The 15888-nt window shown below is 37.5% G+C and overlaps 1 protein-coding gene across 1 annotated transcript; it reads left to right on the top strand.

Annotated features, from left to right (window-relative positions):
- The first annotated feature begins 972 nt into the window (after positions 1-972).
- LOC101146324 (aldo-keto reductase family 1 member C1) lies at positions 973-15246 on the top strand. The gene is made up of 9 exons (XM_019034615.4): positions 973-1236; positions 3295-3462; positions 4306-4422; positions 5736-5813; positions 6266-6388; positions 9150-9259; positions 9534-9699; positions 13098-13180; positions 14981-15246. Exons 1-9 carry the CDS (start codon positions 1153-1155, stop codon positions 15021-15023), a joined length of 972 nt encoding a protein of 323 aa, XP_018890160.3. The 5' UTR covers positions 973-1152; the 3' UTR covers positions 15024-15246.
- The last annotated feature ends 642 nt before the right edge of the window (positions 15247-15888 follow it).

Here is a 15888-nt window from a genome sequence, read left to right as displayed (position 1 = left end):
TGATGTTTCCATGAGTTATATGGGAATCTTAGAATCCACCATCTTGTTGAAATCACTCTGTGAAAAATTTCAATATCTTTATAATATCACATTTATGTCAATGATAACAATTTACCTATTTTTCAATTTCTATTTGTTTTATGAAAAAGCAAATAGAAGCAATCAGGGCACTGCAAGTTGTGACTACTCCAAGATGTGAATCATGGATCATGCAAATTACAATCATGTTTTAACCTGACCTCCAAAGGGAGAATAAAGTAAAAATTATCCCATGCGAGGATTATTCACCAGTTTATATGTCATTAGTTACTGGTTTTTCTTTATGAATAATGTTTAACAATATTATAAAGTATATCTAATAGTTATCAGGTTTTTGGCTTGTTACTTTTTGGTAGTAACTTATAAAACTGACTGGAAAAGACCAATAAGGCACTGTTTGCATGTTACAAATTATATCCAAAGTCCAAAAGCTGTTAATAAGAAATCTTCCAATAAAACCACATCATATTTTCTTTTTTATTTACACCCACATCAGGATTACAACCTTATCAGGACTGCACCTTGATCAGGAAGGGATGTTTCTCTTACAAGGCTAATAAGAAAGGAACAATAAATTTGCTGATGAAAAAAGTAATGCATTTAAACATTTTAACTTTAATTTTTAATTGAGGGCAATATTTTAAGGAAATGCTCATTAGTCATTCCTTTAAATTGTGTGTGTGAGAGAGAGAAAAATGAAAATTAGTCATTTTAAATGCTGCAAGATGCAGAAGGAACATCATCATGACACAAACAAAAAAGAGCTGTGCCGCTAGAGGTTTCTGTATTCTTATGTAAAGTCACAATTTGTTCTACAAATCTCTTTGAGTAGTTTATGTCTCATATATAGAGATCTGGAATAGCAAAAACACTTCAGAGAGAAATTAATGAGTGTATCATGACCACATAATAATTTACTTATGAATTTTCTTAGGTAAGAAATGGTTGAACTGGATTCAATTTTTATCACAGCTTGTGTAAGACGGCCTCTGTCCCTCCTCTCACATGCCATTGGTTAACCAGCAGACAGTGTGCTCAGGGGCGTTGCCAGCTCATTGCTCTTATAGCCTGTGAGGGAGGAAGAAACATTTGCTAACCAGGCCAGTGACAGAAATGGATTTGAAATACCAGCGTGTGAAGCTAAATGATGGTCACTTCATGCCTGTCCTGGGATTTGGCACCTATGCGCCTGCAGAGGTAACAATAATATTTTTAGTGTTGAGAGTTCAAAGGAGCTAGAGTAAGTGGAAGCTGACCAGGTTGTCAGGCTTGTGTTCCTATGTTACTCTGCATGACTCCCCTTTAAACGTCAGTCTTTGTTCTGCAATGCCGTCTTGTCACAGGGTCATCTACTGTTTATTTGGGGCACTGTTTTGTCTTCTGTTTATGTTTATTTCACAGCTTGTCAGAGTCTATAAAACTCAGCAGAAAGAACACGGCTTGCCTGCTCCCTCTCTTGAAGATTGATTGCAATGGAAGTGGTTTCTCTGTTTCTTTGTATAGTCGAACAGATATTTACTTCTTCCAAGAAGTTACAATTCAGGGGAATTTTTATGGCAAAAGTTAGTGGAGACGGGGTGGATGAAATCTGTTGGGAGAGTATCACTGTTCTGATGGGCGGCCTTGAGCACCACACTGTAATACTAGACCCGGCCTAAAGAGAATTTCCCATGTACTATTCTCACCTCTGGGAAAATTACCTGAAACGATAAAATATCCTCATTTTAAGAAAAAAAAAAAAACTAGAACCAAACAAGGAAAGTTTAAATTCTTTGTCTTTGTTAATATGGGTCAGATTTGTATCAAAATATTGTAACAGAAAAATTTCTTGTTTCTCTGACAAGAAAATTAATGGAATAGATTTTCTTTTCTAGACTTAGCTATTTCTACACTGGAAGAAAACTTGTATCTCAAGACTGTCTTGGGAATACAATGTGTGTGAATAAGCACTAGTTACATAAAATTTGAGTTTCACATTTCTGATCTATACAATATAAGGATTTACAAAGGGACATTTTGAAGACCATTGACAGGAGTGGTTTACTTTGTAATATAAATTGGCATGGAGAGGAAGTAAAGATGAGGATACCACTGAAGCTCCGGCCTTGGTAAGCCTTTGATTGCTTGCACAGTGAAGGGAAGATCAAGGATGGTATGAGGAGAAGGCTGTGAGACCCGGTATCTAGTTCCTTGTAATTTCACAGGAAAAAGAAAGCCTCTGAAATACTTTCAAGGTGGGAAAATAGTTTGCTTTGTTTCTGTTTTTGTCATTTAAAAGATATGCTGTCAAATCTGTATCCAAATTTGTTACATAAGTCAATAATTGTAAATTTTACTGCAATCATATGTTTCCAGACAGAGTTGCCTTGAATTTATGGAGCTGAACCCCATTTTGCTAATCACTTACTCCCTGCAGTCTATTTCTTACATACACAAATCAATATCCTTAGAGTACACATCTTTACTCCTAGTATTTGGTTCTGTTATGCAGACAGAATGGCCAAAGCCTGGGTAGAAAAGATCTAACATAATAGACTGCTATCCATAGATGTGCCTATTTCCAATATAAACCTGCTGGTATCTGAGAAAGTGGAGTTCTCCCTGTTTCCTAACTGATAAGAGTGGTGGCTCTACGTAACTGTTTGTGTAAACTGTGGGGTTTCTGTGCACCTTCTTTGCTTTTGGAGACTGGAAGTTTTGTGTCTGCTAGGCAGAGTGAGTCAATGTATCCAGTCTCAGACAAAATCTTAGCAATGGAGTATGTAGAGAGCATCTCTTGTAGACAACAGTTCACATAAATTGACAAAATATGATGCTGGATAAAGTCAGTGCGCTCTGTGCAACGTGGTGGGAGAGGAATCACAGGAGCTTACCCTGCATTCCTTCATAATTCCTTCCATGTGGCTATTTCCTTGTATTAATTTCACCATATTAAAAATAATTAAGATTATGTCTATAACTATAGTTGTGTCCTGTTAATTTTTCCAAAAAATCACTGAACGTGAAATTGTTTTGGGGACACTTCCAAGCTAGTGGTCAAGCAGTGATTTTTCTGGGACTGCAGAAGTTCCTGCTATGCCCAACCTTTATTACTACTGGGAAAGACCCAGTCAGACTGGGATGGGCTTATGATTCTACATACAGAGCTCATCCAAGAAAGAAGGAAAAGCTGATTTTTGTGAACGTTGCTGCTTGTGCCTGAACTAACTCTCAGGCACATTAGTCAGAAAATATTACGTTTGGTTGCTCCCCCAGGTTCCTAAAAGTAAAGCTCTAGAGGCCGTCAAATTGGCAATAGAAGCTGGGTTCCGCCATATTGATTCTGCACATGTTTACAATAATGAGGAGCAGGTTGGACTGGCCATCCGAAGCAAGATTGCAGATGGCAGTGTGAAGAGAGAAGACATATTCTACACTTCAAAGGTACGGTGCCTATGATGAGCTTGTGTGCACATGTATTTATTGTGATTGTGTGGAGGTGGCAGTTCTATGACCGGATCCATAGTTGAGGGTGAATTGTGCTTATTTATTTCGATTTATTCACTTACTCATGTATTAAAACTAATATCAAAGGCAGGAAGTGAAGATGGCTTTCTCATCTTTGCAGTGTTCCAATTCATGACTTCAAAGGCCCTTTACTCTTTGAGCTCAGCACAGATAAATATGGTTTAACACAGACTATAGAATGAGAGATAATCTTAATCATATTATGTTATTTGTTACCTCCTGGGTGAGTTTCTTACATTTGTTATGATTCTGAGTTTCCATTATCATTTTGATCATAGACACAGAAAGCAATATAAGCAAGCTCTATGAGTATTAAAGAATAACGCCTACATTATCTCAAATTGTGTCCAGCCCAAGTTAACATATTGAAAACTGTGTTTGCCTCCTCAGTTTCCAAACCACAAAGATACTTAGTCCTGCCCATTGGGCTGAATAGATGAAATAATTACACTACTAACATGAGTTGTAAAACTTACCAAAGATAATTCAGATAATGGGTATGCTTATGATTTGATAACAACTTTTACCTTTTGAGTAATTTCACTCTTTCATTCAATATATGTACTAACTATATATCCAACATATTATAAAGTTCATCAGGATATGGCAGAACAAAAGGCATCACAAGAAGAGAGAGAATAATTTTGCCTGTGGTCATTAGTTTTGAAGTAGTAGAAAATGTCTAAATATTAGGTGGAGCAAACTAGTAAAATTGGCTCAAGTTTTCATTACACAACTTCCTTTCTCTAACCTCTGCAGCTTTGGAGCAATTCCCATCGACCAGAGTTGGTCCGACCAGCCTTGGAAAGGTCACTGAAAAATCTTCAATTGGACTATGTTGATCTCTATCTTATTCATTTTCCAGTGTCTGTAAAGGTAGGCAGCTTGTGTGATCAAATTAATTTCACTTTTGTTCTCAGCATAAATATTGTTTTCATGGAGATTTGAACTAAGGTTTTTCTTAGGAGGACATAGGGATTTTAACATGGAAGAAGAGCCCTAAACATAACTCCTAATTCCTTTCTATGGAATAGAAAGCAATTTTGAATCCGTACTTCCGTGATTGCATGTCTACAAGAAAAGAGTGCAGAATCCTCAAAGCCTCTGCCTCAAAAACTTGAGGAAATGACAATCATCTCCTTGAATCTCTGCCTCAAAAACTTGAGGAAATGACAATCATCTCCTTGAAGGCACAAGGTCTAAGTTATGACTCCTGATTTCACCTCTTGGGATGTTCACAGACACAGAGTTTCATGAAGCTGTGGTGTCCAGAAAACCTGCTGCACATAGGGTGCACAATGAGTTTCCATCTTCTTGCCTCTTTTCAAGGGGCGAGAACTCAGTCCGGGAGTGTCTTAAACTACAAACCTTCATGGGAAACCTTGTTGCTTCTGCTTCCTCTCTTTTCACACTGGAGTTTTTATTTTTGCTTAGCCATGAATTCTTGTGTCATTCATAACTTTTGTCTTAAGGTACTGAAAACTAGTCAGGCTAGTTAATGCAAAAGGGTATATTAGATATGATAATGGGAAATCAAAGCCAGGGCTACATTAAGAATTTGATAAAAACTCTAAAAATATATCCTTTCTCCACCCTTATCTCTGCTTTATTACAAAAGGCTTTTTAAATATTTGTTCCAACCTTTTTCGTTGGTGGCATTTATGGCTTTGGAGCACTTTCAGGCCCATGTTCATTAGCGTGAGCTCCTGTGCATCTCCTAATTTCCAAACTAGCCTGGAAAACACCTCCATTGACCATGATTGGTTCATGGTCCTGTGCATGGAACATCATATGTTCAGGGAGATAAAGAACTCTGACAGTGGCACCTGGGTAAAAAGTACAATCCATTATACCTGGATATCAAGGTCTTTTGCAGTTGAAGAGAGGTATTGCCACAGAGAAAATTATAGGAGCAGAAGAAAGTCAATGAAAGTCAATGATGACACTCCATTAGGAACCAGAAAGAGGTATTTATTTATACATATAATAGTTGTAAGAGATTAGAGGAAGCCTGTCACCTGAAGACATTCCTTATACCTTCATATGTAGTACACTTTGTACATACCACTCTCTGGAGCACTGCATCACCTACCTCATGGAGGATTAGTGTCCTTAAATGTACCTCAGAGCATGGCTATGTGTGGAGAAATTGACTTGTGACATCACTAAACTGACTGCTTCTACTTCAGCCAGGTGAGGAAGTGATCCCAAAAGATGAAAATGGAAAAATACTATTTGACACAGTGGATCTCTGTGCCACGTGGGAGGTGAGTGTTTGGAGGTGAGAGAACGGATAAGAAAGATGAGATAGGATACATCTGTTTCCTATCTTCTTAGTACAAGTATGGAAAATGCACCATTGGATCAAAAACTTAGGAACTTTACAAAGGTAGTTTTTGTGAGCAGTGAGGAAAAAGAAATGACAGGCATACAAAAGAGAGAAGTGGAGGAGAAGAATTGGGGGTAAGGAGGACTGGGATTTATTTCCTTGCCTGTGCATTAATCTCTCAACTTTATTAAGGAGGAAACAGTAATTCTTACTCTTGCAATCACTATCGTCTTCCCCAATTTTTCTGTTTTATTTTCTCCCTTTTAAGAACCACGGCTAGCTAGTTTGATTGTCATGTCTAGAAAGTTGTTGCTTTCACAGTTCTATGTTACATTTATCTTGCTCTTCAGTTGACTACACAAATGATACCTCACAATTCCTTTTTCCCAGGCCATGGAGAAGTGTAAAGATGCAGGATTGGCCAAGTCCATTGGGGTGTCCAACTTCAACCGCAGGCAGCTGGAGATGATCCTCAACAAGCCAGGGCTCAAGTACAAGCCTGTCTGCAACCAGGTGAGCACCCTCAGCCTCCTCTCCTTTCTGTTCTTCATGCCCCTCTTTCTGTCCTATTGCCAAGTATCCATTCATTTAGTCCGACTTATCTTTGTAAAAGAGAAGATTCTAGAGAGCAAAGCCTCTTCCTAGAAGGGCACGGAGGGCTCTTATTTGTACCCTGCTTAGAAAAGCCTTACGAAAAGGTGTTGTAACTTTGATGCTGAATTGTGTGTTACATTTATAGGAGGTCAATTCAATCAAGAAGTCCAAGGATTGCCAATTAGACTCAGGGAAAGGTGGACTTACCCCTAAGCTATGAAAGATGACCAGAGAGTGGACGGATGAAGGTGATTTGGAGGGAACTGTGCATAGATATGAAGCCATGAAGAGATGGAATAAGCAGTACATAAGGAGAGAGTGAGAGCAAGAGAAGAGAAATACTAAGGATTCACATGGGCTTCGGATGCCTCAATGCCTCTTGATATCTCTGCTTTCACACTTCTTGACCAAGGGCATAGATACACTAAAAATTATCTGCAGACAATGAAGGTCATCCATGGTAGAAAGAGAAAATAACCTGTTTATGGAGATATCTGTTCACAGTGGATGAAATCCACACTGAGGAAGGTTCAGCAGAACATGGAGCTGACCTATGACTGCCCCCGCTCCTAGTCAGCTGCTCTTTGCAGTCTGTCATGCAATCAGCTGCTTAAACACATCTATTCTATGCGTGGTTCTTTCATAGCCTAGAGATAATTCCATCTTTTCCTTGAGTCCTGACTGGTGATTCCAGGCCTCCTTGATCAAATTGACTGCCCCCAAATGTTACACATATTTCAGTATTAAAATCACTACACCTTTCCCAGTAACTTACATTTTTTGTTATAATTTTGTATAATGATACGGTGCTGTGATAATTTAATAAAAGCATTGAGAAATTAATGTGGTTTTAATACTAGTAGTTCCCCAATTCTTTAATATGTCCATTTTCACACTTTCCAAAAATTTGATAAAAATAATACTGGAGACCCATGTTACCATTTATATTCAAAATTACTAACATTTTGCAATGTTATATGGAGTATATCTGCATAAATACATATAATGTTTCTAGAACCTCTTCAAGGTAAATTGTAAAGATGACAATTGACCCCTAGAGATCTCTCAAAGCATGTCACAGGAATGAAGCTATTCTCCCAGTTCCAGTGTCATTACTGTATCTAAGAACATCATTTATAGTGCCCTCATGTCATTTGGTATCCAGTCCATATTTGAATTTTTCCTTGCTTAATCAAAATATCTTTTGTAGCTCTTCTTTTTTTAACCAGAATTCAATTGTTTTTATATTGTTGTATTTTGATATCAGTTAACTTGTTTTTCCCAGTTGTTGAAGGTTTCTGTAAATTAAAAGTTAGATGTGAGTATTTTATTACATTGGCTTAAAACTTTGGGGCAAGAAAATGTTTTTATCATGCTGTGTTTTTCAAATTGCACCACACTAGACTGCATACAATCAGAGAATGCCCCACTAGTGGTGAAGGTAGTTTTAAAAACTTGGTTAAGCTAACAGTGGTCAGATCTGTTGTTTTTAACACATGTTTTCTCTTTAACAATTACTAGTAATCTGCTGGGGGATAATTCTGAACAGAAGAAGTCATATTCCCATGACAAATTTTCACATATGATTGAGTATACATCAGTGATTTGAACTTTTTTGTACTGCATTTCTGTTTTCTTCTTTGTTATTTCTTATTTGTTATTTCCTTGGGGTTTTTACATAATCATTTACAATTTTAACCACTTGTTTAACTATTCTTACCTGACATTTAATTAAAAATAATTTCTCACCAAGTAAAAATAATAAACTACTATTCCTCTAAGTGAGGGTAAAGGTAAACTTCTTCCTTCAATTAGCAATGTACTGTGAATGTAATTACTGTAATGACCACCATCAGAGTAGACAAATATTGTTGTTCTTTTTCTCATTGTCGCACTAATTACTACAGACTCATGTATTCTTGTGTTATGATTTTTAATTTATTTTACTCATTTTCTAATGCTCACATATACTCAGCATATATATATATTATATATATATATAATATATATATGAAAGAAGAATTTGATCAAAGACTCATGAGGGCAAGTGTAAAAGACAAAAGCACTTGTTTCATAGGGAACCCACTGGTGACATTTGAGATATCAACATACAAATCCATCATACAAAAAGGAAAAGTAATGAAAGACTATTAAAATTATCAGTATTTATGTGTATATGTATATTTTCTAGTTCATCTATATAGATATATATCATAGATGGCATATATGATATATATATTATATGTCAGATCAATTAGAAAACATACATATACATGTATGCATTTTTGGTATTAATTAGGAAACTAGTTCTTTTGTCTTTCAGACCTGCCCTCCTGAGTCTTTGACCAAATTCTTGATTTCTGGCACAATTTGATGCCCAAGGCTCAAAGAATCTTACCTCATCCCAGCTCTGAAACTGGCCATGTGTCCTTCTAGTGGTCAGAGTTATTGAGAAACCAGGATAGGGATCATGGAGTTGCTTGTGCTCAGAAATAGCATTTCTATTTTCTTAGGAGAGAGGGGCATAAAATTTATTTTTATGAAAAAGATCATTTTTTGACAATAATATTCTCAGTTCAAATTTAATGCTCTACATTATTCAGCTTCTTTTACTTTGGTGATCTTAATATTAATGTAACTTTTGGATTGTCTGATGCTTTTCCATCTTGCTCATCTGCAGGTGGAATGTCATCCTTACTTCAACCAGAGAAAACTGCTGGATTTCTGCAAGTCAAAAGACATTGTTCTGGTTGCCTATAGTGCTCTGGGATCCCATCGAGAAGAACCATGGTAATAAGAGATACAGGAAGTTTACCTAAAACACCGGTTTGATAAAAAAAATTTAATCAGATCGTGCTGTTTCCTGGAGTTCACTCACAGCTGACTTGAGGTGAGGGAAGAATTTGCATTTCTGACAAGATCCCAGGTGATATTGAGGCTGCTGTTCAGGGGCCTCACTTGAGAAGCTCTGGTGCAGAGTGGATGCCTTAAGTCTGTTTAGGGAGCCGCCTAACAAACTGTATCCCCAGCCTCAGGGCTTCAGCATTTCTGCCTTTCCTTCCAGGGTGGACCCGAACTCCCCGGTTCTCTTGGAGGACCCAGTCCTTTGTGCCTTGGCAAAAAAGCACAAGCGAACCCCAGCCCTGATTGCCCTGCGCTACCAGCTGCAGCGTGGGGTTGTGGTCCTGGCCAAGAGCTACAATGAGCAGCGGATCAGACAGAACATGCAGGTGAGGAGCGGGGCTGTGGGCCTCAGGTCTCCTGCACAGTGTCCTTCACACATGTGCTTCTTGTAAGGCTCTCAGGACAGCCTTGGGCCAGCTCCATTTCCCTGTATTTCCTATGCATGAACTCTTTGTGTACGTCATAAGGATTTCTTCTACTCTAGCACAGGAGAGGCAACAGAGGTGGAGAGAAATAGGATGGGATCAAAACTAGAGATTTGAATTAGCGTTAAGTCAGTGATATCCATATCCCTCTGCTGGGGACATGTCCTTTTCTTTATTTTCTATAATGAGGTATTTGATTAGATATTTTTTAGTCTCCAACTCATGGTGGATTTTTCTTCTTGTATATTTATGTAGTATAAATTCCTTATATTTATTCTCTTAGAATTTTATCTTTGCGAAGTGCTTGTTTAACTCTGCCTTTTTTTTTTTGGCGATGTGGTTGTGTGTCTTTATTTTTATGTGTAGGAGACCATATTTATACCAATACCTTAGGATATAAGACAAACCCAATTAATACAGAGGCTTAATGCAAAAGCATTTATTGAGCCCAGGATTCCATGGTTAGAAAATTAGCCTGGGCTCAGCCTAAACTCAGTCCATTCCTTCTGTTCCTGGCTGGGCTGTCATGTGTGTTCAGAGCAGTGAGGCAGCTCTGCTTCAGGATGTCCCTGGGGCATCTGTGTGAGCGCCCCCCTCTCCCATGCAGTTCTTTATCCTCCAGCCATCCAGCCCAGGGTTCACCTCAGCACAGGGCATGACCCCAAGGCAGTGAGTGGACATGTGCAAAGCCTCTTCAGGTCTAGGCTCAGAGCTGCCAACCATTGCTTCTGGGAAATTCTATCACCTAATGCAAGTTACAGGACTGGTCAGACTCAAGGGGTGGGGAAACACACACCACTTCTTATTGGAAGGAGCTGGAAATTCATATAACCAAGCAAGTGGATACAGGGACATGTGATTGTTAGAGGGCATGTTCCTAATTAATCTATCATTTATACGATATGTGTGAAATAACATATTAATAGTTATATGTATGAATATGAATATATATAAATTGATATACTATTTCATATATTCTTAAGAATACATCCAAGTCTCTAAGGAATTAATATCCAGAATACATGCATATATATGTTTTCTAATTAGTTATATACAGATACATGAAATATACATCATATATGATATATATTATAAAACCTATGTCATATATGACATATATCATGTATATGTATATGTGTCACTATTTACTAAAACATTAAGTAAAATAAGTGAAGAAATCCATAGGATACTCTGAAATAGTGATACAGAGAACGAGAGAGTAAAAAATGACAATAATGAAACAACTGATGAATCTAGGTAATGACATTCATTAAATTATTTTAAAAATATTTTTGGACATTAGAAAATTCACAAAACAAAAATGAAGAGTTATGAAAGACTGTGGAAATTATCAGTATTTATATATGTGTATGTTCTCTAATTCATCTAGTATATATAGATATATATGATATATGACATGTGTTATATAATATATATGTTAGATTAACTAGAAACCATACATATATATGTATTTATTCTGGATATTAATTCTTTAGAGACTTGAATGTATTCTTGAAATAACATCTCCCAAGTTTTACCTGTGTTGTCATATTCTCTGTGGTTATGTTTTCACAAACAAGTTTCTATCCTTCATGTACACTAATATTTCATGCCTCTTTCTTGTGGTTGGTGAGTGTTGTGTCTTATCCTATGTTGGGAATATCACAATATTTTACTGTGTTAGCTTACAAAAGTGTTAATATTCTTTCCTTATAAATTTGGTTAATTCTAATGGGATTGACTTTTAAAATATTATGTGAAATAAGGATCCAAATATGCGTATCTAGTTTTTGAATTTTTAGCAAAATTTCCCACCAACATTTATTGAAAAGTTTATATTTGCTCACATAACTTGAATTTTTTTACCTGTAACATATATGAAATGTCCATGAGCAATTATCTGGCCTCTCTTCCATCTTCAGTTAACTTATTCACTTTTCTGTGCTATAATGTTAAAAAGTAAGTTTCACTTCCAGTATGGTACAAATATTTTTCTAACTTCTTCATTTATTTAATAATATCTTAGCTATTCTTGACTAATGTGTTATTTAAAATTTTGAATCATCTTATTAACTCCACAGGCAAGTAAATGTTTTAGTCTCTCGTTGCCATTGTAATAAGCCTGCAGATCAATGCAGAGAGAACTGAATCTTTGACAATATTGAGATTTCCAATCCATGATCATAATATGAATATCCCACTACTTATTAATAAATCATCTCTTAATAAATATATCATTAATTTCATAAATTTCTCCATTACTGATCATTTGTTTTTGAGACAGAGTCTTGCTCTGTCACCCAGGGTGGAGTGCAGTGGCAGAACTCAGCTCACTGCAACCTCCGCCTCCCGGGTTCAAGCAGTTCTCCTGCCTCAGCCTCCAGAGTAGCTGGGACTGCAGGCGCATGCCGCCAAGCCCAGCTAATTTTTTGTATTTTAGTAGAGACGGGTTTCACTGTGTTGCCCAGGCTGTTCTCTAACCCCTGAAATCAGGCAATCCTCCTGCGTTGGCCTCCCGAAGTGCTAGGATTATAGGCGTGAGCCAGCGCGCCCGCGATTACTGATAATTTTAATAGTTTTTGATAACTTTTCATTTTAGTTTTGTGGATTTTCTAATATATAGAAATATTAAAAGAATAATGCAACAAATCTTCTTACCTACATTCATCGTTACATTGCTGTCATTTTTTACTCTCTTTCTCTCATTTTCTGTATTACTCCTTCAGTTTCCCTGTGGATTTATACACTTATTTGATTTAATGTATTAGAAAGAGTGACATCTTTTTGATATTTAGAGTCTCCCAAATTTACATAGTGAGTACCCACACCTTTTGAATGTGAAATCGTTAGTATTTAGACAATTATTGGCTTGAGTGATGCTGAAAACTGATTTTTCCTATTATACCTGTTCATTGGAGAGATAGATATTCAATGTTATTCATCAAACCTACTAAATTATGCGAGACATTACAAAATTTGCCTCTAGGTTCTTGTGGGTCTTCTAGACCTATCATGTGGGCACAGAGTAAGCTCTGTTTCTTCTTCAGCTTCCTCTGAGATATTCTCTTCGTCTGCAGTGTTGTGCAGTTTCAAAATATTTTCTCTGGGAATGGATTTCTGCTTATTTTTGACTGGTTTTCATTGACCACTTGGGTGTTTAGAGAGGTCTTTCATAAATTTTCGAAACGTATCAATCTTTTAAGTATTGTCTCTGCACCCTACTGTCTGATGAACTTGGTTGTTCCCAATTGGCAATGATGTAATCTAAAAATAATTAAAGTTTTCTATTACTTTGATAGGTGTTTGAATTCCAGTTGACTTCAGAGGACATGAAAGCCATAGATGGCCTAAACAGAAATGTGCGATATTTGACCCTTGACATGTAAGTAATTTTGGTGATGGATGTCCTAATTTATTTTCAGAGGAGGAATGTAGGATGGGTGTTGAGAGTGACCTCCACACCAGGGGCACGGAGGCCAATGTGAGACAGAGGTGAGACAGGAGCTTTCTGGAAGTCTCCTCCTGGATTCACTCCAGAGCTCTGTTCTCTGGCAGGGAGAGTGGCCCGGGGTCAGCATGGGTCAACCTGTGCCTCTGCTCTCGTGACTCCAAGGAACTTTCCAGAGCAGCCAAGATCATTGCTGAATCTGCACCTTCCATGTAGGCCTGCCGTTTGTACTACTGTCTAGTGTACACACTGTGGATATTGCCCATGTGGTCGCATTAGATGTTTCCAAATCTGTGCTTATATCTTGTCCTTCCCAACCTGCTCAATGTCTTACCAGATCAAAGGCAGTTCCGTCAATCTTGTGGGCCAGGTTCAATTCCCACCTCCTTCACATGGAATTGCTTGCTGGATCCTGTCAATTTAGCATTTTTAATCATTTCAAACCTTTTTCCTCCTTTTCATTGCATGTTTGCCCATGAGCCAAACACTGCATTTGCCTCCAGAAAGTCTGTCTTAGTGGAGCGAATAGGAGCACTTGGCCTTGGTGTTCTGCAATATGGAGATCTCAGTGTAGAGAATGAGGAAGTGTTAAAATCAAATGCAGAGTGTAGATGCAAAAGCACCATTATTGGAGATAATTTATAACCAGTAACAGACGTTTACTATTCCTCTGTGTTCTAAGGTTCTAGGATTCATAGAATGTCATTCATATAATGAGGGAAAAAGAAGTTATGTAACTGATGGCAGTGGAGATTTTAACAAGTAATAGAGATGATGAGATAATGTGTGAAAAAAACAAGCACAATGGTACATCATAAGTACCCAAAATTTGGTGGATATTATTAGTAGTATTTTATCCATTTAGCAGAAAATAGAAAATGAAAATGGAAATGATAAAAAGAAAAGGAAAAGTGGCAAGCATTCGAAATGTTTACAACTGATTAATGTTTTTTATGATCATGAAATCAATCACTAGTGTTATTTTGTAGAACTCAAATATGGTCTGGAGTAAACCACTTGCGAGCTTCCAAGTGTTTGCTCTTGGTGTAATCACAAAGGATAGGCTCAATTCCGTAATTAACAAGTTATAACTGTATGTGTGAGCAGTCATTTATCTGTGTCTTTACATTTTGGATTATGTCTACCTATAAAATGGTTTATGCATTGTAGCTCTTTGAATATTGGGCCCTATATCATAAACAACAATTTACATTTCTAATCTAACCAATTGTGTTGCGTATGATAGGCAGGTAGTAAGTAATATGTAAAGTAATAAAATAAAATACAATTACTACCAGTATAATTATCACACTCAAAATTGCTTATTAGTGATGAGCATATATCTTCCTTATTCCTCTTCAATGTAAGGCAGAAGGAGTTCCTGTTTTTAGTGAGAATTTGAAATAGAAAAGGTCAGAATATCTCTTTGCTCTGTTGACAGATGTGGGTGGGATCTGTTGTTGAGAGATGTAGAGAAACATGTTTGAACATTTCACTTTGTGTGTTTTATGTGTTAAGTTCCAGGCAGGGGAATAGAATTAAATGATTCTTTATTTTGAAAATACAGACATGATAAAGTCACGTTCATTAAACAAAGAAACACAGATTCTAGAGCAGTCAGAAAATGAACTTCTTAACATCTACACTAGCATCAGCTTCCTAGAAATCACTGCACTACCTGCTAGTAACGGAGTCATTGCCATTCAGAGTGTGCATTTTTTTTTCTCTTTCCAGTTTTGCTGGCCCCCCTAATTATCCATTTTCTGATGAATATTAACATGGAGGGCATTGCATGAGGTCTACCAGAAGGCCCTGCGTGTGGATAGTGACACAGAGGATGGCTCTATGCTGGTGACTGGACACATCGCCTCTGGTTAAATCTCTCCTGCTTGGTGACTTCAGCAAGCTACAGCTAAGCCCATTGGCCGGAAAGGAAAGACAATAATTTTGTTTTTCATTTTGAAAAAATTAAATGCTCTCTCCTAAAGATTCTTCACCTACTTTGGTCTCCATAACTTCTATGTTTTCTCTCCTTCTGACACACTAGTGCCCCCAAATTGTGATTTGCCTATACGTTTAGGGCCGGAGTTGGAAGATGATAACAACCATTTAAGATTCATTTCTGCAGTGGGAGTGGGTGGAGTTTCACCCTCTGGGAAAGGGGCAGGTGACAGGTATTTATCAGTCAGTGCCTCTCTAGCTCTTGTAGGAAGAAGCACACACAGGATGGAGTCTAGAGGGTGAGCGATATTGACTAGCAATTCATGGGCTCCCTCCAGCAGTGCGAGGGTCAGAGTTTCTGGAGCCTTGGGAGGAGGCATCCCTGTGAGGGGGGGTTAGGGAGATGGGAGGGCACCAGGAAAAGTGATTAGAAGTCAGGTATAAGGAGGTTAAATAGGACAGAGTCGAGTACATCTCTGCTTGGAAAAACATATCAACACCCTTTTTTTTGATCAGTATATCTTGTTCATAAAAGAAAACTTTTCACATTGTTTTAACAAATCCCACAGCTGAGAGTCAGGCCTGAATCTTTGATGTGTGCCCAGTCACAGAGCTGACCCTATTGGTTTGTGGTGGGGCAGGACATCGAAGATATCATTGACTAATCACATTCCCCTGAATAGCTCATATTTAGAAAATAT

Source organism: Gorilla gorilla, chromosome 8, assembly GCF_029281585.2.
Source record: "Gorilla gorilla gorilla isolate KB3781 chromosome 8, NHGRI_mGorGor1-v2.1_pri, whole genome shotgun sequence".
NCBI classification, from domain to species: Eukaryota; Metazoa; Chordata; class Mammalia; order Primates; family Hominidae; genus Gorilla; species Gorilla gorilla.
This window is presented reverse-complemented; position numbering and strand designations above follow the sequence as displayed.